At 42.2% G+C, this 24,844-nt stretch overlaps 1 protein-coding gene across 1 annotated transcript; it reads right to left on the reverse strand.

The window, feature by feature from the left end:
• Window positions 1-428: 428 nt before the first annotated feature.
• Window positions 429-24,076, reverse strand: LOC308389793 (uncharacterized protein; the record flags this gene model as incomplete). Its single annotated transcript, XM_080871320.1, has 5 exons — window positions 24,020-24,076; window positions 2,402-3,034; window positions 1,436-1,766; window positions 1,150-1,325; window positions 429-651 (listed from the first exon to the last, which is right to left on the reverse strand). Exons 2-5 carry the CDS (start codon window positions 3,001-3,003, stop codon window positions 429-431), a joined length of 1,332 nt encoding a protein of 443 aa, XP_080727446.1. The 5' UTR covers window positions 3,004-3,034; window positions 24,020-24,076.
• Between the last annotated feature and the right edge of the window lie 768 nt (window positions 24,077-24,844).

The raw sequence follows: 24,844 nt of genomic DNA on the forward strand, positions 1-24,844 counted from the left end.
CCTCTTGAGCTACAGCCACCCCAGGTGAAACCCCCCCCCCCCAAGCTGACCACTGGAGAAATTCTATGGTATGTTATATTGTGGATTTAGTAAATGTTTTTTCTCTCTTCAGGCAGGGCAGTTAAAATATTTGCAGTTCTTCAAGTCAACAGTTTTATATTAAGGACTATTTAAATGGTCACACTCATATCACACAGTATTAGAACCAATGTGTCCTTCAAAAAGCTTGTAATTATTCAATGATGGCAATTAAGAAGTATTCACTGAAATGTAGGGATTTTACTGGCACCAGGTGCAAAATATGTTTTCAGAAAACGATGACACAATGAATTCACAAATGCCCCTGATTCAAAGATGCACATTCACGATCTGATTCACTGTGTTTAAAAAGTGTCCATCGTAGTGCCTGTACATCTTATCCATTAGTTCTATGTCAAGTTCAGCATCCCCACCCTCTTCAACACTTTGTCCACGTTGGGAATGAGTTTTTCCTGAAAGTCCCACAGTCGTTTATCCACATTAAGCTGCTCCAGGGTTAATGATCCCTGTAGAGCCACACGGACATGAATGATCCGACAAACATCGAGTGGAACCTTGTAGCGTTCTCCAAAATTCTTGATCACTTCATGGACTGAAGTCCACTCCACCATTCTGTGACACAAAACACAAGACAGTTAACTGCTTGGAGTTAAGGTTTTAAAATGCATTGATTACTGAAGATCCTGTTCTTTAGAAGAGCCCTTAAGGTTCTCTGAAGGTTTCACAAATCAGCCTTGGGGGATAGTGAATGCTCCCTCAAGGTTGTTCTGGGTTTTTTGGCAATAACTTTCAGAGAACATTCCATATGGAAAGTTTCACAGAATAACTTCAACTTAAGAGATTGTTAAGGAAAGATTGGAGAAAAATAACCCTCAAGTTATTCAGACGTTCTTAAATATGTTTTGTACTTGAGACTTATTGTAGCAAACGGTCATTTGATGTTTCTTGTATGTTTATCATGGTTTTGGAGAAGTTCAATAACTAAGGTACTGTTTTATTTAGTTGTAGTTATTTTTTTTAATAGCAGTCATACAGTATATGTATTATTGAGTAAACCGAAGAACTGTATCCTAAATAGAGTAAATCTTCCATCTGACAAATTCAGCTTACCTTGGCCGAACTATCATCTTGTATGGATGGTATACGTTTCTGGCGGGGTCCTCCCTGTAGATGTGCTCCAGAATATTAATTCCTGGCACCCCGTTCCACTGAGGCAGGTGAAACCGTCCGCTTGGCTCAAAGTGTTTCTTTGGGAAAATATGATTCTCAATAAGGAACACTCCTGCCTTCAAATCAGATAAAAACAAGTCAAATACAACTTATTGTATGGGATACTGAATTTTTGATGAAATGTAATTGTGTTATTTTTTTCAAACTTATTACAAGAACAGCCTACATTTGGATGCTGATTTCGGAGCGTGTTCATCAAAGACATCAGGTCATCGTGCTGGTATGGCATTATAATCTCATCAATGTCATTCAACAGGACGTAGCGAGAACGCTCCATTGATCTGTAAATGCACTCATTAAGTGTGGTCAGCTGGCCAAAGTAATGCAAATCCCCTCCATGCTCTGAGTGAAGCCAGCCACGAGATGGATTCAGGTGCTTGTCAATGGGCCAAGGAACCATTTCCACAAAGCCCTCGTCGCTGTAACTCTGCAACAGGCGATTGAGCTCTGGACCACAGCTGGTGTTATAGATCACCACTCTGTTCACACCCAGCAACCTGGGACAAAATAAGGCAAATTAGTTCATCGTTGTCAGCAAACAAAACAGATTACTTAAAACAATTGTGGTTTATATAGCAAACAGTTGGTCATTTTTCTATCCTTAGTATAATATTTATACTGTGTTATACTATTTATACTGTATTAGCCTGTACCTGTCACAATAGCTTGCAGCTATGTGACTGATAAAATACACAGACAAAAAATAATATTATAATCATTAAGAGTAGACTGTGGTGTTTCTCAAGTAGGAGGGACACTGTCTATTCCTAACTGGTTCTGAACAGCTGGAAATCCACAGTTTACAGGGCTAAAAATCCATTTTCCTACAGTGTCTGAAAAGACGTACAGCTCCTGCAGAAATTTAAACAGTGCTACTGTAAATGTTTAACACCAAGTGATAGACGTCTGAGTGGTAAGACACTGTCCAACTACACTTTAAAAAAACAAAAAAAAACAAAAAAAAACTCTGGCAGCAACAGGAGTAACAGACACAACTGTGCAATGTGATACAATCCAGACACTGCATTGAAGAGGAGCCTTTGCAGAGCTTGTTAGGTTTCATTCTGTGTCAGGACCAGCTGCTGTTGCACATTTTTGACTTTGTAGCTTGTGGTGGTGTTGCAGTACTCACTTGTACATCTCCAGAGTCTGTGCAAACTGAAGCACATTGTTGTAGTCACCAAAGAGGTTAGAGATGCAGACTGTGAAGTCAAACTGCATGTTTTCTTCCTTCTGTCCAACTGTGTCTTTGTTTCTTATTGGGAGCCATTGATCAGTAGATGGACTGTCTTTGTCTGGTGTAGTCAAGAGAGTGACATGTGTCGCATTGCAGTTCTGAGGAATCTGACACATGACATCCGTAGTGACAAAGGGAAAACCAAAGTTATCTGGATGCTGTAAAATTGTTGCTGGAGTGGTTTTACTCAAATAACCAGTACAGCAGAAAAAGCAGTGAAGGGGTTGGATGGAGTCTCTCCTAAATATGCCAATGATGCGTATATCAAAATCCTTCACTCTTTGGTCCATGTAGGCTGACACCAGTAAGTGCTTGGTATTGTTAAGCGGCGTGATGGTCTGCTCGGATATCCTCATGGAGCAAGCACTTGGCGGCCCAGATGGTTTTGGGATTGAGTTGTATGTGCTGGGCGTTTTCACAGTGAAGACCAAAAAGAGGAAGAGTGCAGTGATGAAGACGAGAACCAACTTCTTTTTAAAATGCTTTAACAGCTCCATCCAGCCAGTGGAGATGAAACCAGTTCCCAACCTGTACCAGAACACAGAATTGTGGTTAGTTTCAAAACTAGTTTTGTTCATGAGCAATAATTCACCAGGCTTTCAAAAAGGAAACCCTAAACATTTTCAGTGGGATATTTTCTTGGGTTGTTTATTAAATCCCTTAACACTGACCTGTCAATCATTCAAACATGAAAAGGCACTTAAATCAAGAATGAGCCAGTGTTGTGTCTACACAGACAACTTAGCAAACAACCAATCATAAATTTTATGTTTAAGCACCTTGTTACATGCAGCCTGATTCAGCTGAATCTACACCAACAAGGTCATTCCTGAAGAAATATTAACCAAAACCTTGTCATATCTCAGCATGCTGTGCAGTGTATCCTTAACAATATGAGGAAACTGGACAAATGGAGGGCAAAAGAAGAAGTGGCAGGCCTAAAAAAAAAAACTATCTACAGCAGATGAACAGTATCTATTGAAAAACAAACAAACAAACAAACAAACAAAAGAATCCAGCAAAGACCTGGCACAGGAGCTGAGATGCATCTAATCCTCCAGTTGATCGATCTACTGTTCAGTGAAGCCTCAACAAAAATCGTCTCAATGCAAAGGTGGCTGTCTAGAAATGTTTGGCAGAAAAGTCAAATTTTGTCCAAAACTCGAGTGCCTTGAGGTGACTTTAGTTGTGATTTGGCATTAGAAAAATTTTTTTTAAACTGAAATGAATGAGCTCTTGTGATGGTATTTGCTTAAAAATGTGCAAATAGAAACAAAAAGAAAGAACCACAACATTACAACTAATACATGCTGTGAGCAGTACATTAAAAAGAAAAAGTATGTCCATGCTTTTTTCCTTTGTTTGATCCATGCAATTAAGAAATGCTTAATAACAGTTAATACACCTACGACTAGTGGTGTGTATGGTTGTCCAGCTGCACCATGGCACGACAGAGGGTGATTAATATGGGCCAAAAAAAAAAAAAAAAGTCATTGGACATCCTCTTCCCTCCTTGAAGGACCTGTCCAGCACTCACTGTCTCACGAGGGCAGGCAGCATCCTACAGGATTGCACACACCCAGGGCACCGGGTGTTTAAGCTGCTGCTGTCTGGCAGGAGATTCAGGGTACTGGTATGTGGATAAACAGACTCAAGGACAGCTTTTACAACAGGGCAATAGCCCTAAGCAATGCTAACAGCTGACCTGATTGGCCATCACGTGCAATGAACATTCACCCATTCATTTATATATTTATTAAGTCATTCATTTTTCTTTTGCTCATACCTTTTTTGCACTTTAAAAAAAAACCCACTTTAAGTTACTGTGTTGTGTTCAGGTGTGCATAGTGCTGATGTGGGACAATTTCCAATTTCGTTTGTACTATTGTACTAGGTATGACTCTGACAATAAAGCATTATCTTATCTTAAAAATATATATTTAAAAAAAGTTAAAAAGACTGTTGCAGAAGCCAGAAAAGAGTGGTTTAAGACTGGCGGAAGACCTGCAAATAAGGACACGGAGCAGTTGGATGAATTGCTGATGGGAATAATGGAAAACCAACAACCTTTGGAGAACATATGAGATGAGCTCAGACGGGGGATCAAGCACACCTAAACTGAGTATATTAGTGCACTGATTTAGCCTCTCCTAATCATTTTATACTATTGTTTGTCATCAACAACTGTCTCATCTGTTCATTTAATCACATTAACTGTTCTTGTGTGTAGTTGGAAATCAAATGGACAGAAATGCAGAGTTGCAAGGCAACTTCCTAATGGAGCTTCGGGAGTTGCAGAGACGTCAAACGGCCGCTGGCTATGTCCAGATGTTGACGAGAGGATCCGTTATTACTGAGGGCCCTCGTCTTTGTGGTAACAACTGGGTTTTTCAACAGGACAACGCTACAGTACACAATGCCCGCAGAACAAGGGACTACTTCCAGGAGAATAACATCACTCTTCTGAACTATCCCGCGTGTTCCCCTGATCTAAATCCAATTGAGAACCTTGGGGATGGATGACAAGGGAAGTTTACAAAAATGGACAAAAGTTCAAGGCATCTTCACCACTTGGAGAAATGTTTTCAGTCGCCTCAAGGAAAGGCTTGCAATCAAGCATGCAGCAACAAATTTTTGAAGTGATCAAAAATAATCGTGGAACTACTCATTACTGACTTCATGTTTGGAACTTTGACTTCAGTTTAGGAGGGGGGGCTTTTTTGGAGGTGTGATCCTAAACTTTTGATCAGCTGTAAAACCGCCTGTTTCAGTTTAATTGTTTTAATTGCATCAAAAAATGTTTTGTCTCACTCCCATTTCTTCTCATTGCATGTTGAAGCTCTACTTGGAACCTTGTTAAGATCCAATCATGCAAAATACGATTGTTTTTTGCCATTTTTCAAGATGTTTTAATCTTTTGAACGGGACTGTATAAGAGATATTTAAAGTTATCAATTTTTCCTATGCTGCATAATTCCATAAATCTTGCTTTATACTTTTCATGTCGAAAATAGTAAAAATAAAGTAAAAACATTAATGAGAAGGTTTGTCCAAACTTTTGACTGGTAGTGTACATTTTCTAGTAGAGAGGTAACGAGCTGTTAAATTTATTTAGAAAAAAAATGCCCACGGGAATATGGAGGAAAAACACAGACATGAATGTAGCTTACATCTGTGGATCTGTGCAAAGCTGGCAGTGTTAAATTTCTTTCAAAACCCCCACGTGGGCTTGTGATGTATTATATTTTAACCTTTTTTTTTTTTTTTAATTTGCCTCTTACGGGCACCAGCATACCCTCCGCATTGATCACTCTGCTTACTGCCACAACATCATCATGCAGTCACTTATATTAATGCCACTATTAAGGTGTGGTAACCTGCTGCAGTATTCTCCTGAATGATAGGTGCTGGGCACAAATGTACCGATGTAGGAAGAGAAGAAATCAAAACCAGAAGCAAATAGTTTTTCCAAAGTGTTTTTAACAAAGTCTCCAATTTTTAAACAGCTGCAACATTGTCCTCTGTATAACTGTATCCGAGTTTCTGTACTGGAATATCATTAAAAACGAACACACTCAAACATTTGTGTCTTCAACCCAGCTGTGACACAACCCGCCACGTTACGAGAAATCGAGAGCCACACAATCGGCCGCAAATATTGTGACAAATGCCTCATGATGTGATATCAAAATCAGCGAGCGACACCCATGACACAGGTTGCACAGCAAGCATAAAAACAACATCATTATCCATTCCTGGGTCCACTCTTCTTTGATTTCCATAGCCAAAACAAACACTGTGGTATCACTGAGTTAAAAGTGGCCCAAATGATTTCATCTTCAATAAAATGATCAGTGAGGCTGCCTCCCAGCTGTTACAGTAACATTAACATCCAGGCATGCATGAAAGAGAGTTTGAAGTTAGCAGGAAGTTAGTTTGCCAGTTTCCATCTAAAGATGAAATTCCATGATCTGACTGGCACGATCTGATATCGTCGTGTTGGTGTTGTTCCCAGATCATCATACTAAATGTTGTTCCAGGATCAACATTGCAAGTGACCAATCAATGTTGTGACGTCATACTTTTGCGACTTCGAGAAAAACCGCCGTAAAACAAAAAACTATACTTAAGCTGCAAGAAACCGCCTCTGTCCACCGATCAACGGACCCTGACCCTTTAATAAATGGTAAGCAGAACTGATATTGTCCTTGCAACATTGGAATTTCATAAATACATGAATGGCTTGGCGCGCAAAAGAATAACCTGGAACAACATTTTCATGATGATCTGGGAACAACACCAACACTACGATATCAGATCATCCTTCTGACTGACGGATTTCTAAAAACACTAAATTAAACAGCACCAGTGTTTGTATGGTTTATGAAGTTGGGCTAGCTGGCATAGAATGGCTAGCTACAGAGCTATGGTTAAGATAATACAAACAAATTTGCAGAACGAAGATTGAGGATGAACATTAACTTTTTCACCTCAAAACCCCTTAATGTGATAGTCAAATATATATACAGTCAACCATATAACAGGTGTACAAACTAAGCCTACGCTTGAAGCCACTGAGGTGTATGACTGGTGAACTTGACAAGAAAGTCCAGTCAATAACTCCAGCTGTATTTACCTTGTCAGTTTAAGCAGTCTAAGCAATCACCATTGATTGCATTTGATATTTCACAATTGATCGTAAGATCCAACATAAATCACCGCAGTCACAAACTGTTTGGTCCTTCCAACCAGCAACACCTGACCCTAATTAAATGTTCTACCTTCCATACAATCATTTACAAATACAAAAAGTGACACCTAGAGGCACACATAAGGTAATAAGCAAAACACAAAAATGGCTCCTACACACCAGGCCCTAAGTGCAATGGCTGTCAGACATGACAATTCTAATTATAAAGCAAATAAGGAGCCAAATTAAAAATAAAGTACTTCCATTTTAGACACACACACAAAAAATAAAATAAAATAAAAGCACTTAAATACACTTTTAAACTACAGTCTAATGTAAAAGACAAAGTTTAGTTACAGGGATTTCAAGAATGTTGGTCTTTGTCTTTAAAGTCCATTTTTATCATGAATGGTTTCACGAACACGTCTAAGGGGCCAAGAATCTCGGGGGACAGAAGAACCCATTAAAATAACTATATACCCTGGTTTTAGATTTTTCCTCTTTTGGTTGTCTTTTTGTCTCTTGTGTAACAAAGGCAGGTATTCACGTATCAGGAGGATGTGATTTGGAGTAAATGACTCTAGGTCTTTTGGATCATCAGGCAGCTTTGTTATGGGTTGATCAATTACAATTGCTTCACCTTCACACAGAACTGTATTTAATCCATTGTTGTTGAACTGTTGTTGCTGAAGAACTGATCTCAAAATCTTTCTGACCATATGAAATGCCACCAGTCTGAGTACTCACAGCCCTGCCATCATCTATCACGTCGGCAAGCCATAAAATCATAAAAAACCCAAACAAACAAACAAAAAAACAATCCAAAAGACATGAGAAGCCAAGCAGGAAAGACAAGGGAGGGAGAGGGGAAAGGAAAATAAGCAACCGCCTCTGTCAAGAGCCAAGAAAGGTCACACATACAAGTTTTCTTTACCTCCTTTTCTTTTGTAGGATTTATACAGAGTTGATTATTTAAGTAGGGTTCCAGCCTTCTTCTCTTACATCCTACTTCACGAAGGATTGTTTTCAGTTTAAGGAACTAAGCAACAGCCTCCTCTCAGACTCAACGGGAGCCTGAAAAGTATGTCATCAATCAACATGTAGCATCTGGCAAGTCTTTTACTTTAGTAAAATTTACTGTGGACTCACTTTTGACTTCAGGGTCAACTGGTTCTATGGAGCTTTCCATTAGACTGGAGGGGAATCACTTTCCGGCTTCTGCAAAACCTTTGGTCCTTCAATATAGGGACTGTTATGATGTGGGATATTTTGCGGCAGGGTGGGATTTACCACTTTGTCAGCGCAAATCCTTCCTTATCCCAATACAGAATCATTTAAGGTCCTTCGTCCCTATTAAAACAAAGATGATCACTACTTCAGTCAATGCACCACTTTTGGGATTATTCCAGCCTGCTGAGCTCAGCAACAGAAATCCTATACAGATTACAGACAAGTCAGACTCAAAATTTATGCAGCACTTGATGATGAGTTGTAGCATACCATTCTCCTATCTAACCCTGCCATGCCACTTAGTATCTAAGGCACAGATAAGAACTTGACGAAAACCGCCAAGGTCTACAAACCATCAGTGGCTCTCCTATATCATTATTGGTCACCTGCAGCCTCCTCAAATGACCTTTGATATTAGTGCAGCACTCACTGCTAAATGCCTTGACCTGACTGACCTTTCCTGCATTCATTCTGACAAAACATAAGTACCTCAAAGATCTTCCATTGTAATCATTTGAACAAGCACATCCATTAGTGCTCATTGTTGCTGATCACACTGACCTTATCTACAGCACCAGTTTGTCCTGGAACCCCGGGGGTCTAGCTGCCACTAAGACTCGCCTAGGATGGGTGTTGTTGGGTTCAAGTCAATCCTGCTGGTAAGCAGAAACTGTTACTGTAAGCAACCACACAGACACCAGTGCACGTTTCACTCGCAAGGGTTTCAAGGAGGGCAGTGCTTGCACTCGCCTGTCCAAGCAACTGTTTTATTGACAACAGAAGTTACACATAATTTAGTTAACCACGTGACAATTTTAAGCATGATATCGATCTCTCCAGTCGCCCTCATACAGAGTGTGACTTTTCATAAACTAATGTGTATCATGCTGAAACGGCAGAAGTGAGCGTTTTGCTAAACTATAAAAACAGGAACTTGCAATAGGTCATATCTCAAATGATCATTTAAAAGGTGTGAAATCTTGCACTTTAATGGAACATTTAATGGTTTCTAAAGCTATAATGGAAAATTTTAACGTCGTGGCTGAATTCTGTCTGCACAAGGTACATTAGTATTTTAATCAGCACACATACAAGCAATGGAACTAAAGCTGATCTAGCTCTTTCTGCACAATGACAACCATATTAGGACACTCAGGTGTCACAAGGGCCAACTCAGCTTATGCAAACTCATCATGCATTTCAACAATGTTTCCTCTTCATTAGCCCTGTGGCGTTAGATCTTAAGAGAAATGTGGAAAAGTTATGGCAACTTACCGCCGTGAGAACCAGGTAACTAGATCCCTAGAGGATCAAGAAGTTTTCAGCCTTCTGGAGACCAAGATGACCAGAGTAGAGGTGAATGGGATACCTTTCCATGCTCAGCACAGGTATAAAGTTATATATAATGGTATAAACCTTTATCATGGCAGAAATTTTGAACTGTCATAGCAGGACATCCACAGATGTAATACATAAACCTAACAAGAGCAGAGTTCCCATTAAAGATATACTGTACTGTGAGCCACTCCTCATTTCTTTATCTTTTCCTTCCAGCCTGCATTGCTCTATGACCATTTTATACCTTTTAAAGTGTTGCTGTGTTTTTACCCCCTTTTATGAGCCTGAAACCTGAACAGTTTACATAGTTTTGCAGAGCAAGCATCATAGTGAAAACCTGCATATGAGCAATCCTTTGACTACATCCTGCTGGTCACACAAATATTGTGGGAAATATAAACAATAGTTTTGGAAAGTTGGAAAGTTATTAAAAAAAAGAGAAAGAAAACATGGCATAGAGTCTCTTCATTTTCTTTTCCAACCTGGTGAGTTTCCAAAAAAGGCCAGTTATACTGAACCTTTGGTGTATTACTGTAGAGTTTTAAACTTACAATATCATAAACTAATTTACTATTTTATTTTTTCAGTATACAATAGTACATGGCTCAGCATAGGGGGATAAAAAGAAATAAATCACACCTCATAGTAATTTCTGATGTGAGCTTCAGTAGGTTTTCTTAGTGAACATGATCTTTGCCACATTTTTGTGGATTTGCACCATGTGTAAATAGTGTGCATTACTATAGCAACCTTTAAAACACTGACGTATTTTTTACAAGGCCATGATTCAATAGAAAATGATGTGTGCACTGTGCCACTGATGTCATTTTGTTTTTCAAAACTGAATAAATTTTCCCTTTCACTGAGTGTACTTTGTGTACCTTCCCTGTTCATATTTGTTGCACTATTCAAAGACATGCATGTCTGTGTACTCAGAGCATTCCATAAAGAAGTTAAATAATAGATGCTAATTTTATACATTAATTAAGTTGGTGCATGTCTTAAATACCTAATAATCACATCAAATTACACATTATACATTTCGATGAAGCTTGATCGAGACATGACGGCATTCTTCTTATAACCAGGAGAGATGAAACAAGAGGAGAGGAAAAGTACAGCAGTTGGGTGCGACACCAAAGGAGCAGGAAAGTTGAAGGGTGGAGCAATAAAAAACATAAGTAAGAATTGACAGAGGGGCCATTATGGTGTAATAAAAGCAAAAACTATGAGGCCAGGGCTGGTAAAGTTTTTAAACTGAACTAAGTACCGTCAGCATATTGTCTCACAAACTGCTGAACTTCAGCAGTGAATGCAGACTTCATGTTACTGCCATAATATGTTTCTTGCAATTCATAGGTGAACTACATAATGTCCCGAGAAAAAATAAATACAATAAAATAAGAACGGTATTCTGTGGTGCAAAATAGCTCGGCGAAATTATAATGCAAATACAATGAAGTTACAAATGTGTGTATGGTATAAACGCTAGGACACAAGAAAACGCTATATAAATCTCCCCGAATAGAAGATAAACATTGAGCTGATGTTCGAATTAGAATATTTGTATTAATTCAAACATCAGCTTAAAGCCACTACCATTCCGCAGGTAACTCACTCGAGGCTGAAGTGTGGCCATAGTATGTTCCCCGTTTGTGCCCACCAGTCGAGAAATAGAGTTTGAATCCGTGCGTCTGCAAGTGCACTCGGAGCCTTCTCCTCTGCTGCTCTTTTTCTACTTGATTTTGCTGTCTGGAAGTGACCAAGTCATTGTCATACGTCAGAATACTAGCGGAAATCATTCGGGGAAAAAAAATCGAATAAAACGGTTTGCAAACAGAAAAACGCGCAAAAATAAATCAGATCGGAGAGGTGGTTCGTTTGTGTGCTGAAAGAGAAATTATTTCCTTACTTGGTACTAAAACCGTTTTTCTGGAAATAGAATTACGACTTCAAATTTCAACGTTACAATGTTTTTCCTCACGTGGCCCTATACGCCTTTATTAGAAAGAAAAAGAACCCAATTAAAAAGAAAAAAGTGAACATAAATATCTAAAGAAAGTAGCAATCTAAATGAAATAGTAGTAATACTGTAAATGTTTATGAGCTTCCTAAATCTTGCTCCTCAAATACTATCCGCATGTTTGTTTGTTTTTTTACTCGACTTTCGTCGTTGCCTGTTCTCAAAACCATTCCTTACCTTGTTTGTTCTCCTTGTATTTCCTCCTTGGCAGTGTGATTTTCCCCATTTCCAGATACAGATACCATGGCAGTGCCAGGATTGTGAGTGATTGCTGAAAATGTTGAAATGTACTCACTCACTTTTTATTATTATTTGTAAATATGTGTACAAATGGTTGGTATTTTGTACTGTTTTTATCAATAAATCTCAGCAACAAAGGAAATACACCCATGTGTGTTGATTTCTCCCTAAGATGGCAAACTGAAACACTCCAAGTTGGTGACTTTTGGAGATTTATTTCCCTGGATGATTGAGAATGCATCAAGACGAACACAAAAGGAAGTTCACAGCTTTTAGCAGCTCCCCCACCCCCTCATTCACACACCCCCACTCCCCTCCAGAATTCCCAGATAACAACCTAATTTACATATGAATGACTAGACAATTTAGCTTCTACTTGGCTGAAGCTAAAGCCTAGCTAAAAGCCTACCAGCCATTTGGCTGGAAGGCGAGTTTTAAAGGTAGAAAGGTAGAAGCTGCTCTCGGGGGACTCTAAGTGCTTTAGAAAAGGATCCTGGTGTTATTTGTCTCTCAGAAACAGTCCATAACTTCCCTTCAACTCATTCATGTCACCTAAAAGGTAAACCTGTTTCTCCATCACAGCTCTGATGATTCAGTAAGGACATCTCCTGGTTTCATCTTCACGTTTCCCTCTCACCACATATCCAAACCGACATCATGACCAGCAGCTTTACAGCTGTGGCTCCAGCAAACATCAGCTGATAGTAGAAATTAATATTAAATAAATTCTAACAACAGCTGATCAAGCTTAAACGTGCAGCTGTTGTTTAGCGCGACATCCGCTGGTTTCCTGTTTCTGGCGCAAAGTGGGCGATAAACAAACAAGAGAGACGATCAGCTGATCATTGATTAGTTTCATGATTGAAGTAGCAATAGAAGAGGCAGCTGTAAAGACAGAATAACTCCAGCTTTGTGTCTTTTTCCATCCTAGCTGAAGTACGGGACAAACTGCGTCTCTTCTCAGCTCAATACAAAATGCATAATATTTTCTCTGAATGAGGGACCATTCCATTTTTTAAGGAGCTGTTGGCAACTCTACTAACTAACCTTATCAATAAAATAAAGTTCACTATCAGTAACATCATAGCGAACAGCTGTATAGAAACTCCGTCATGCTAGCTCACGCAGTATGAGGTATTGTAACTGACTGTAAAAAGTCAGCACAACGAAAATAAACTGCACCTAAACTTGGTTTATATCTGACCCAGATAGACTGCAGGGCCCTGTTTCAGGAAGCCGGTTTGGAAAACTCAGAGTGAAAAACGACACTCACGGTTGAGTAACCCCGAACTGTCCAACTCGGAATATTCCGTTTCAGAAAGGCTGATAACAATTAGTTCAGTCAACGCGGAGTTGCTTTAACCCCAAGTGAAGCGCGCGGACGAGGATACATAAAGCCCTGATAAGCGGAGCACAGATTAAGCGAGTCACCATGGAGACGGAGGGAAAGAAGGCGCGGTCAAGGTATTTCACAGCGCTTGAGGCCGAAATTCTGATGGCAGCATATGCCGATAACATGCAAATTCCGCGAAAAAAAGGAACACAGCCACAGCTGCAAAAGCATGCATGGCAAAACATAGCCGACAGAGTCAATGCGTGAGTGTTAATTTAAACATTGATCGAGGGATTTCCACCCATTTAACACGTTATTTTATCATATGTTATTTTATTTGTTATTTTATACATTTTATTTTGTGATGTGATGTGAGCGCAGGTGCAACCCAACAGGCCCCAAACGTGCCTGGCAGCAAGTAAAAATGAAATATAAAAATATAGTCCAAACAGGTGAGGTGTAATTGTATTATGAGCCATAGTGCTTGGTCTGTTTGTCCCATGTAAATCAATTGCAGTTAGAGGCTACATTAATTTTCTTTCTGTAAGCACTTATTGAAATTATCTGAGCACATTACAAGTACATATTTGCTTACTCTGTATGCTCAAATGTGGCCCGTTATAGCCAACAGAAAAAAAGCAGAGGCCCGAAAAACAGGTGGGGGTCCTCCACCACCACCACTCACAGAGGCTGAGCAGTTGGCCCTCAGCCAAAACAGTGGGCGCCCTGTGGCCGAAGGCATCTCTGCGGGGACATCCTCTGAGGCAATAACCCCGCAAGACACAAGTGCCTACATAAGGGGTAAATTCAAAATAATACATGATGTGCATACATCCTTTCTTCACAGTCACCTTTGCAGTGCGACACATTCATTTGATAAACTCTTTACCATAATGAATTATTTTGTAGTGAAGTTATTTTCCGACTGATTTTGCCTTCCCTCAGCCTTGGTTGTCTTTGAGAGCATAATGACAATGAAGTGTAAGGTGCTTGGTATGTTTGTTAATTGCCATTTGGTCCCTTGTAAGTTATAAGTGACCTGTATAAACCTCATATTCTATCAGTTGATGGTGATGGTGTACTGCATCTGGTGCAGCCTCCTGTTGAGCCAGACCAACATGCAGTTGTGAGTAATACTCCACAGATTATATGAGTTTACAGTAGAACAGCAATGTTGTTTATTTCTTTACTACAGGAAAATAATGAAGAAACATTGACAGCTGTTACAGAGGAGGAAGCAACAGAGACACTTTATGAGGTTTACATCTTTTAATACTTTGTGTACAGGAAATACAGGCGACCAATAAAGCCAGTTGAACAAAAAATCTGTTTATTCTTCTTTCAACATGTTGAGGTGATGGGTCAAAAGAAATGATTGTGACATATGGTGTCTCTGACTGCTCTTCCATCTTGTATGTCCGTGGGAGGGTCAGGATGTTCATGGTTTGGATCACTGCTGATGTCTGGTTCAGAAGGACAGTGTTCTCCTCTAATTGTGGCAATGTTGTGAAGAATCACACATGCCACAATAATGTCACATGCCCTTTCTGGGGTGACCCTGGGTCTTTGCAGGCACTGGAACCGGGCCTTAAGCATTCCGATAGTCATTTCAATTCTGGCTCTTGTCCTGCAATTAGCCAGATTATATCGCTGCTGTGGGCCCGGTTCAGGGTCAGGGTAAGGGGTAAGCAAATAGGGTAAACATGGATACCCCCTATCACCAAGCAAGTAGCCAGTGAACTCTCCTAAGACAGAAGGGTACACTTCAGTTCAAATGTCCCTGAAGCAATTGGTCTTTATATATTTTAAAGTATTCTCAACTCACCATGTCCAAATTTTGTGCTCAGTGTACATTCACGGAATATTTGTGAGTCATGGACAGAGCCTGGCCACTTGGCTTCCACATTTGTGATAATGTTGGCAGCATCACATATGATCTTCACAGTGCAGAGAACACAAATTAGCATCCATTACTATAATGAAATAATTTGTTAGTTTGACATGCTACAGGGAACTATGTACCTGTACATTAATGCTGTGGAAAGACTTCCTGTTCACATAGTCTCCTTCATTTACTGAAGGAGCAATGATTGGAATGTGAGTGCCATCTGTATAGCCAATCACGCCTGGGAACCCTGAAAATAAATGTGCAATTTAAGTAGTAGTCCAAGTATCACCACATCATAAATTAAGTTTTGTTCATCCTGATACCTGCAATTTTGTGGCATCCCTCTTTGATAAATCTTGTGGGTCTGTGACCGGGGAACACCACAGACGAGTACAGGAGACGTTTCAGTGCAACTGTAACATTCCTGACTGCCCGACAGACGGTAGCCTTGGAAACGTGCTCAGCGTCACCAATATTATACAGAAAGCTCCCGTTTGCAAGAAACCGAAGTGCAATACAAATAATATGCAATGAACTGAGAGCATGTCCGCGATGTGTCACATGCGTAATATATGGCCTGAGGATGTTATCCAAATAAATTATAGATTGTGCTGAGAAACGGTAACGTTCGCACAGAAAATCATCAGGAAATGATAAAATGTCCAAACGCGCTCTGATCACTCTCTCCCGGCGGAGAGCTCTGCGGAGAATTTGGGCTTCACGATCTACTGGCTCTTCAAGGAAGTGGCACGCCATGTCCGACACTTCCTACTGTCAGGTTTCCGACAAAGGGGCGGAGACAGTCAGGGTTAGTTGTAGTAAACCTGCTAGGGGGCAGGTTAGCTTCACGGAGTGTGTCGTCATAGTGACTCACTCAGGCTGCAGCTGAACTCGCTTTGTGAAACCGAAAACCCAGAGTTTTCGTTAACTCAGGGTATACTTACTCAGTTTTTCCACTAAACCGGCTTCCTGAAACAGGGCCCAGGTCATAACTTCTTACCTGAAGTTCAGTTCACCTGACACTCGGACCGGCGGCCGCCTCGGGTCTCTCCTCCTGCCTCACCTTCCCTCATCCACCTGTTGCCTCTGTGGAAGCTCCGCCATAGCCACCACCAAACAACTGAGTTATTTTTACACATCGGCCAGCATCTGGCCAATCCACCACCTCTCATAAATAAGTCATCAGCCCACCGTGCAAATGTCCAACGGCTAGTCCAGCTATGTTAACTTGTTAATCTTTCGCCGAAAAAATGTTTTCTGCGGTGCCGTCTTTCGTGCTTGGCTCTCCTACCTTTGCTAACATGATGCGCATAGTGCAGAAGCCGGTGCTGCATTCACTTACCCTCGGATATCTGAGCTTCACTGTGAAACCATAATCGTACATTTGATATTTCATTAAATTTTATTGTTTTAGCTTCGGGGTGGCACCTGGGGTGGCCAGTCTGGTTGGGGGGGTGGCCTGCACCCCCCGCTGGACACGCCATTGGAACTGACAGCTGTAGTGATAATGAAAGTTACGTAACCGCTGTCATTAGAATTGATTTCATTGGTCGACGACCCGGTTTTCGACCAGCAGATGTCCCTACAGAGATAAAATTACTCACTTGCCAGCACTGACTGTTATGTAATGGTTTGACTTATTCCTCTTTGAGCATGGCGCTTCTCAATGCCCGATCTATGACAAATAAAACGTTCTTATTGAACGATCTTATTCTTTCCAAAAAACTGGACTTATTATTTTTAACTGAAACCTGGCAGCGTGATGGTGACTATTCTTCCCTTATCAAACTTTGCCCGGGCAGGTAGGGGAGACCGGGGATAGTTTTTTTTTGTCTGTAAATTGGCGCTGATTTTCTTTGTGTCCACGGACTGCTGGTCGATGTCGCTAACAGACGCTTAATCGATCCACTGTCTTTTTCTTCAATGCCCTGTTTCACTCGCGCCATCGAGCCCCTGAATCGGGCTAATTTAGTGACTTCAGGGAATGTTTTTCAGCGTTTGCTCTTGGAGTTCCCTTCACTGACTGTTCCTAATTTCTCGAACAAGGCAACGAAGCACGGGGTTGAACATTATATTTCGACGGTCGGTCCCCCGGTGTTTGCACGCGCGCGCCGCCTCGACCCCGCGAAACTCCGTCGCTCGGGAAGAGTTTGCCGCAATGGAGCGCCTCGGCATAGTGCATCGCTCGAATAGTGCCTGGGCTTCTCCGCTACACATGGTGCCCAAGTCAGACGGTCGGTGGCGGCCGTGTGGGGATTTTCGCCGTTTGAATAATGTCACGGAGAATGACCGTTACCCCATTCCCCACATCCGGGATTTTGCCGCCCACCTCACCGGGACCTCGATTTTTTCTAAAATTGACTTGGTGCGGGGGTATCACCAGGTTCCCGTGCGCGCCGAAGACGTCCCCAAAACTGCCGTTATTACCCCTTTCGGCCTGTTTGAATTTTTGCGCATGCCGTTCGGCCTGAAAGGCGCCGTCCAGACTTTTCAGCGGTTGATGGACTCTGTTTTGCGCGGGCTGTCTTTCGTCTTCGTGTACCTTGACGATATATTGGTGGCCAGCTGCTCTGAGAGTCAGCATGCGTCCCATCTGCATCAGGTTTTCCAGCGCTTGGCGGCACACGGCCTGATCATCAACCCCTCCAAGTGCCAGTTCGGCTTGCCGGTTCTGGATTTCTTGGGCCACCGCATTTCTGCTGACGGTGTGGTTCCGTTGCCAGACAAGGTCCGGGCCGTTTCGGCTTTTCCGTATCCTGCGTCCGTTAAAGCGCTGCAGGAGTTCTTGGGGATGGTCAATTTCTACAACCGCTTTCTCCCCAGAGCTGCGCACCTGCTGCAGCCTCTCTATGCTGCCTTGAAGGGTAAAACAGCTAAGGACCCGATTGATTGGCTCCCTGAACGCATCCAGGCATTTTCTGGGGCCAAGACCGCGCTGGCAAACGCCGCCCTGCTGGCCCACCCGTTTCCGTCGGCGGAGATTGCGTTGACCTCCGACGCGTCGGATGTGGCAGTGGGCGCAGTGTTAGAACAGCGGGTCTCCGGTGTCTGGCAACCGCTCGCTTTTTTTAGTCGCACGCTTAGAGACAGTGAGCGCAAATATGGCGTTTTTGACAGGGAGTTGCTGGCCCTACACCTCACCACATGGCATTTTCGTTTTTTTCTCGAGGGTCGGAGCTTCACCGCGTACGTCGATCATAAACCTTTGACATTCGCGATGTCCAAGGTCTCTGATCTGTGGAGCGGGCGCCAGCAGCGCCAGTTGGCAGCCATTTCCGAGTTCACAATGGACATTCAGCACGTGGCTGGTAAGTCCAACTGCGTGGCTGACTGTCTATCCCGCGTGCTGGTTTCTCCTGTTTATGTTGGCATAGACTTTGAGGCTATGACCAACAGGCCGCCCCGGACGTCCTTGCCCTTCGGTCTGCGCAAACGGGCCTTGTACTGGAGGACAGTCCCGTGTGGAACACCGGGCCTAGCCGGCTTTGCGATGTTTCCACCAGCCGTCCACGCCCTGTAGTTCCCCTTTCGTGGCGTCGTCGCGTTTTCGACTCCGTACACGCCCTCTCTCCAGGCGTCTGGGCCTCGGTCAAGCTGGTCAGCTCTAGGTTCGTTTGGCTGGGCCTTGGTAAATCGGTGAAAGACTGGGCAGCCGCGTGCATCCCATGCCAACACGCTAAGATCCATAGGCACACACAGGCGCCCCTCGAATCCTTCCGCGTTCCAGGGAGGCGTTTTGATCATGTGCATGTGGATCTGGTCGGTCCTCTGCCGCAGTCACAAGGTTTCACGCACCTTTTGACTGTAGTGGACCGCACAACCCGCTGGCCTGAGGCAGTGCCTCTGGCGTCCACTACAGCAGCAGCAGTGGCCAGGGCATTTTTGTCAATGTGGGTTTCGCGTTTCGGTCCCCCCGCCGACATTACCTCAGACAGGGGCCCCCAGTTCGTTTCCGAGCTTTGGTCTGCCATGGCTGACGGCCTGGGGGTCAAGGTCCACCGCACCACTGCGTACCACCCGCAGGCCAACGGGATGTGCGAACGTTTCCACCGGTCGCTTAAGGCCGCGTTCCGTGCTTCTCTCACAGATGGCAACTGGGTTGACCGCCTTCCATGGGTTTTACTGGGGTTGTGCTGCGCGGTTAAAGAAGACCTTGGGGTTTCCCCGGCTGAACTTGTCCTTGGTCAGCCCCTCCGGGTCCCCGGGGAATTCTTGCCTGAGAGCCCACCCCCGTGCTTCGCTCCCTCTGTGCTGTCTCTCCGTCCCCCAAGAGACTTGTTTTCTCTTCCTGGCCCAGTGCATTGTGTGCCTGACACCTTTGTTCCGAGGTCGTTGGACTCTTCACAGTTTGTTTTTGTCAGGCATGACGCTCATAGGCCTCCGCTGCGTCCACTGTATGACGGCCCCTTTCGGGTTATTCAACCGGGCCGGAAGCATTTCCTTTTGGATTTTGGGGGTCGGCAGGAGGCTGTTTCTATTGACAGACTTAAACCAGCACATGTGCTTCTGGATGACCAGGTGGTGCCGGCTCAGGCCCCCCGCCATGGCCGCCCGCCTTCCACTGGACTGGACAACCCTGCTTCTTCCTCTGGGAGTGCCCCCCACCTGGCAGGGCCTGGGTTATCTTCAGTTTTTCCTGACCGCCCGTGCCAGCCTGGCCCTCAGGCTCGTTTCCCCTCCGCCAGCTCTCCACCTCCCCGGTTCAGCCGTTCTGGACGTTTAATTAAAGCAAGGGTTCTGGACTAGGGAATGACCCTACTGGGTGTTCAGGGGGGGCATGTGTGGTGGACCACTGGAGGGCTCCACTCACACCCAGTTCTCAGGAAGTGTTGTTGCTGTGTTTTGGAGGGAAAGTGTTCAGTTCTGTGGTGATGAGTAATAAACGAGCAGTGTTTATCGAGAGCTCTCGTGTCGTCTGTGTTTACCTCCACAGTGGATTCAAAATGTAATGCAAAGTATTTACATGTCTCTGCTATTAAATAGTGCAGCTATTGTCTCTGCAGCACAATTACCCATTGGATGGTATGGTCTCAAACACAAAGAGTGAAATGTTACAATTAACCCCATAGTCTGGGGTGAAATGGAACACAATGAAATAAGGGTACTGACAAAACATTAACATGTAATCTTTTTTATTCAACACATGAATGTACTTAGAGCCATTTATTTAGCTACGTGTGTGTGTAACAGAATGCAGAAATTTAGCTTTTGAACATATTCCAACCCCCCAAAAAAGACAAATTATGGAATTTTCTGCAACTGAATATTTCATTAATTTTGGTTGGTCTTCCTTGAGTTTGGCCTCATTGGCTCAGTGGGCATTATAACCTACCTACAACTCTTGCACCAACTTTTGAACATAACAATGAAGCTGAAAAAATTTAGTTGTGCACCAGCATCGCAATTCCATTACTTTTTTTCATGGCTTACCTTGGTGTGGTTTGCAAAGTGCTTCAGAAAGATGAGGAAATCTGTTTCTTGCACCCATCCTGATTTCCACTACCAATACTTCCTACTGGTCCATCTCTGACACAGTGGTCTGCATAATGTATGTGTGGGAACACAAACAGTGGAGGAATTGTGTTGCCAATGTCATTAACCTCATATACAAAAGCGACCAGTGAACCTCTCTCTGCTGATGTTGTTGCCCCAAGTTGTTTAATATAAGTTAAAGTAATAGTGTGGTAAGTTGTAACATCTGCATTATTGTTACAACTAACCCAGACTGTTGCTGTTACAACTGACCCAGACTCCTATAGCCATGAACTAGCTAACATTACAGCCAACGGCTAAAACATTAGCACTAAAGACCTACACAGAATATATCCCCATAGGCATACAAATAACATAATTTAAGTTTGATGAGTTTAACTGCAAAGCAGATAATGCTATTAGAAATTGAAATAAAGTAGAAAAGCTTACTTTTTGGCATACAAATTACTTTTTTTTTCGTGTAAATTGTCTGTGTTTGACAAAATGTGCTGATTTTTTACATGTGATAGCAGAACTGAATTGGGCATGCACAGGATGAATCACATCATTTGAAACTTAGCCCTGATTGGAGAAATTGGAAGTGTTACAACTGACCCACGTTACAACTGTCCCTGGTCTCCCCTACTCCTTTGTCAGTCGGCCGCGGACCTCTGGTCGTGGCGGAGGACTGGCTGTGGTGTATCGAAACTGGTTTCACTGTCGCTCATTGATGGTTGAAAAAATGTCAACGTTTGAACTACAGCTGGTTAAAATTGGAAATAAAGATCCGTGTTACTGTGGTGTAGTCTATCATCCACATGGACCTAACGGTCAATTTTTAAAGGAATTCAGTAACTTTTTATCTTCCATCTTGAAGTTGTCCAGATTGCTAATAATTGGCGATTTTAATATGCACATTGATGATGACTCTGACCTCTTTGCCAGAGGTTTTCTTAGCATCATGGACTCTTTTCACTTCACACAGCATGTATCTGGCCCCATCCACACCAAAGCACACACCCCGGACCTTGTTTTTACTATTGGCTTAACCATTGACTGTATTAGTTCTGAGGATATTTTTATTTCGGACCATCATTGTATTATATTTAATTTGTCTTTTTATTTGCCTCCTCCTCCTGAGAGTCGTGCTTTTAGCTCACGCGTCTTAGATTCTTCTACTGCTGCTACTTTTTCTGACGTTTTTAATTAGGTTCTACCTGCTTCAAATGATGTTGATTTATTAACAAATCTTTTTAATAATTATTGTCTTTCTATTATCGATAATATTTGCCCTTTTAAAACTAGACTAGCCCCTGTTACAAAACCCTCGCCCTGGATAAATCGATCTTTCTCTGTGGCTACCTCTAAGTTCAGATCCTCCATCAGCTCTCTTGCCTATGGGGTGCCTCAGGGCTCTGTCTTGGGACCGTTATTGTTTTTGTTGTATTTACTCCCTCTTCTGCAACTTCTTAGCTCTTTCTCTGATATTTCATATCATTGTTATGCAGATGATATTCAGCTATATATCTCTTTTAAGCCACCTGATGTTTCTAAGCTCCAAATCTTGCAGTCCTGCTTTCCGTTAGAGATTGGATGGCTGGTAATTACCTTCAACTAAATGCTGATAAAACGGAAGTCATTGTCTTTGCTACTGAGAAATTTGTTCCCCTCATGGTTAAAAATCTAGGCCCTCTTGCTTCTTATATTAAATCCTCCATTAGGAACCTTGGTGTTACATTTGATCCAGCTCTGACGCTGGACACACACGTTAAATCCTTGGTTCGCTCTTGTTTTTGCCATTTAAGAAATATCGCTAAGCTGAGTCCCTTTGTGTCACGTTCCGAATTGGAAATGATTATTCATGTTTTTGTTTCCTCTCGCTTAGACTATTGTAATTCCTTGTTAATTGCTTAAGTAATGCCTCCCTGGAACGACTGCAGGGTGTTCAAAATGCTGCTGCTAGGCTTCTGATAAAGCACCACAAATACTCCCATGCCACTGCCCTGCTGATTCATCTGCATTGGCTCCCTGTCAAGTTCAGTGTCCATTTTAAGATCATAACCATGACTTATAGGGCCCTACACGGTGTAGCTCCAACTTACATATGTGATCTTCTTCTTCCTTATCACCCCAGCAGGTCCCTGAGGTCCTGTGACCAGGGGTTGCTGGCTGTCCAGCATACAAGGTTAAAAACAAAAGGTGACAGAGCGTTTGTATCAGTGGCTCCCAGACTATGGAACTCGCTCCCTTTGAGTTTGAGATCTGTGGACTCAGTCATGTCTTTTAAAAAGCAGTTAAAAATGTATCTGTTTAAACTTGATTTTGGTTGATTTTGTTTTGTTTTAGATTTTAATGTCCGTTTTCTGCCTTTGTAAAGCACTTTGTGATTTTATCTTGAAAGGTGATATATAAATAAAATTTTACTTTACTTTAAACATGCTTTCTAGTATTACTTCATCCCATCCAAATTTTGTTTTGCAAAGCTCTTTCTTTAATTTTGTCAGGCAGCAGAACTGGTGCAACCCCCCCCCCCCCCCCCCCAAAAAAAAGGAATAAATATTGATCACATTCCATGTCTAGTACAGGTTTTTTTTGGCACATCTATTTTTTAGGTTAAATGAAACAGTTTCAAAACACCACTTTAAATCCAAAGCTCTATTCACAGTTTCTCTCTGTCAAGATTTAGATCCTTCAAGTCTTTAGCCCTTTGCTCATCTGGGATATTTTGCAACAGAGTGCAATTTACCACTTTGTCAACGTAAATCCGCCTTTATCCCAAGAAAGTATCATGGCAGCACTGATATAGGAAGAGAAGAAGTCAAAACCAGAAGATAAGACTTTGGCAAGTTTTTTTTTTTGCAAAGTTATTCCAGAAAGTCACTTTTTAAAAAAGATTGCTGCAAAATCTCCCTCTGTATAGCTATATAGCTCAGGGCTTCTGTACTAGAATATGATTAAAATGGTGATAAGTGATGCAATCATACTCATGTCATCAACCCAACTGGGGCAGCCATTGCGCAATGCTCCAGGTTGCAAAAATCGCTTTCAAAATGACAGCACACACCACAAATTGCACCCTCATTTTTAGCATGCACCACCACCTGACAGGGGCAGGCATTGAGCATAAAAATGGCTTAATTCTTACTGACATACTTTATTCCTTAAGCACAAGAAAACGCTATTTAAGTTACATCGAAATCGGAGTAGAAGATAAATACTCGGAGTGGTCGAATTAGAATATTTGTATTAACTTAAACATCAACTTAAAGCCACTATTCACCATTCAGCAGGTAACTCACTCGAGGCTGAACTGTGGTCAGTATGTTCCCCCGGTTGTGCCCACCAGTCGAGAAAGAGTTAAACTTTGAATTCGTAGGTCTGCAAGTGCACTCGGAGTCTTCTTCTCTCCTGCTCTATCCGGGCGTGACCAAGTCATTGTCATACGTCAGAATTATCCGGGGGGAAGAAACGAGTCAATAGGAAAAAACGAATTTGTAAAATCGCACAAAACGTTTTGGAGAACTGGGCTTTTTTTGTTTTGTTTTATTTGTTTGTTTGTTTTGCGTTGTGCACTATAGACGCACTCGCTTCTGATCGTGGTCTAAGCTTTATCGCGCAATGCCAACTACACACAGCTAACTGCGACGTAGTATTAGGGGCACATTAAGAAAACATATTGCTGATCATTTTGAGAATAAAGTCGAAATCTGTCAGTTACAGGCTATTTCCTTTTGTGCAAATCCACTCTTCCACATTTGTGTGTTTTTCTCTGGCCAGATAGAGCATTCTGCACCATTACCACACTGTGTTTATGGGCTGAAAGAGAAAGACTTTCCTGTCCTTTTTGCTAAAACTGACTCTGAGGTACGATTCCACAAACTCAGAATGCTCATTTCGACCGTTTTTCTCAGAATAGAATTACGACTTTAATCTCTAGATCGTCGATCATTTTTTTTCTTAATGTTGCTTTGATACTCCTTCATAAGGCTAAACCCCCCCCCTTGGGTTAATTTGTTATCAAAGTGACTAACACATAGCAGAGGAAATGTAAACAGTACCATCCATCCATTTTCTTCCGCTTATCCTTATCAGGGTTGCAGGTGTGCTGGAGCCTATACCCGCTG

This window comes from Rhamphochromis sp. 'chilingali' (genome assembly GCF_963969265.1).
Source record: "Rhamphochromis sp. 'chilingali' genome assembly, chromosome: 21".
In the NCBI taxonomy this organism is placed as follows: Eukaryota; Metazoa; Chordata; class Actinopteri; order Cichliformes; family Cichlidae; genus Rhamphochromis; species Rhamphochromis sp. 'chilingali'.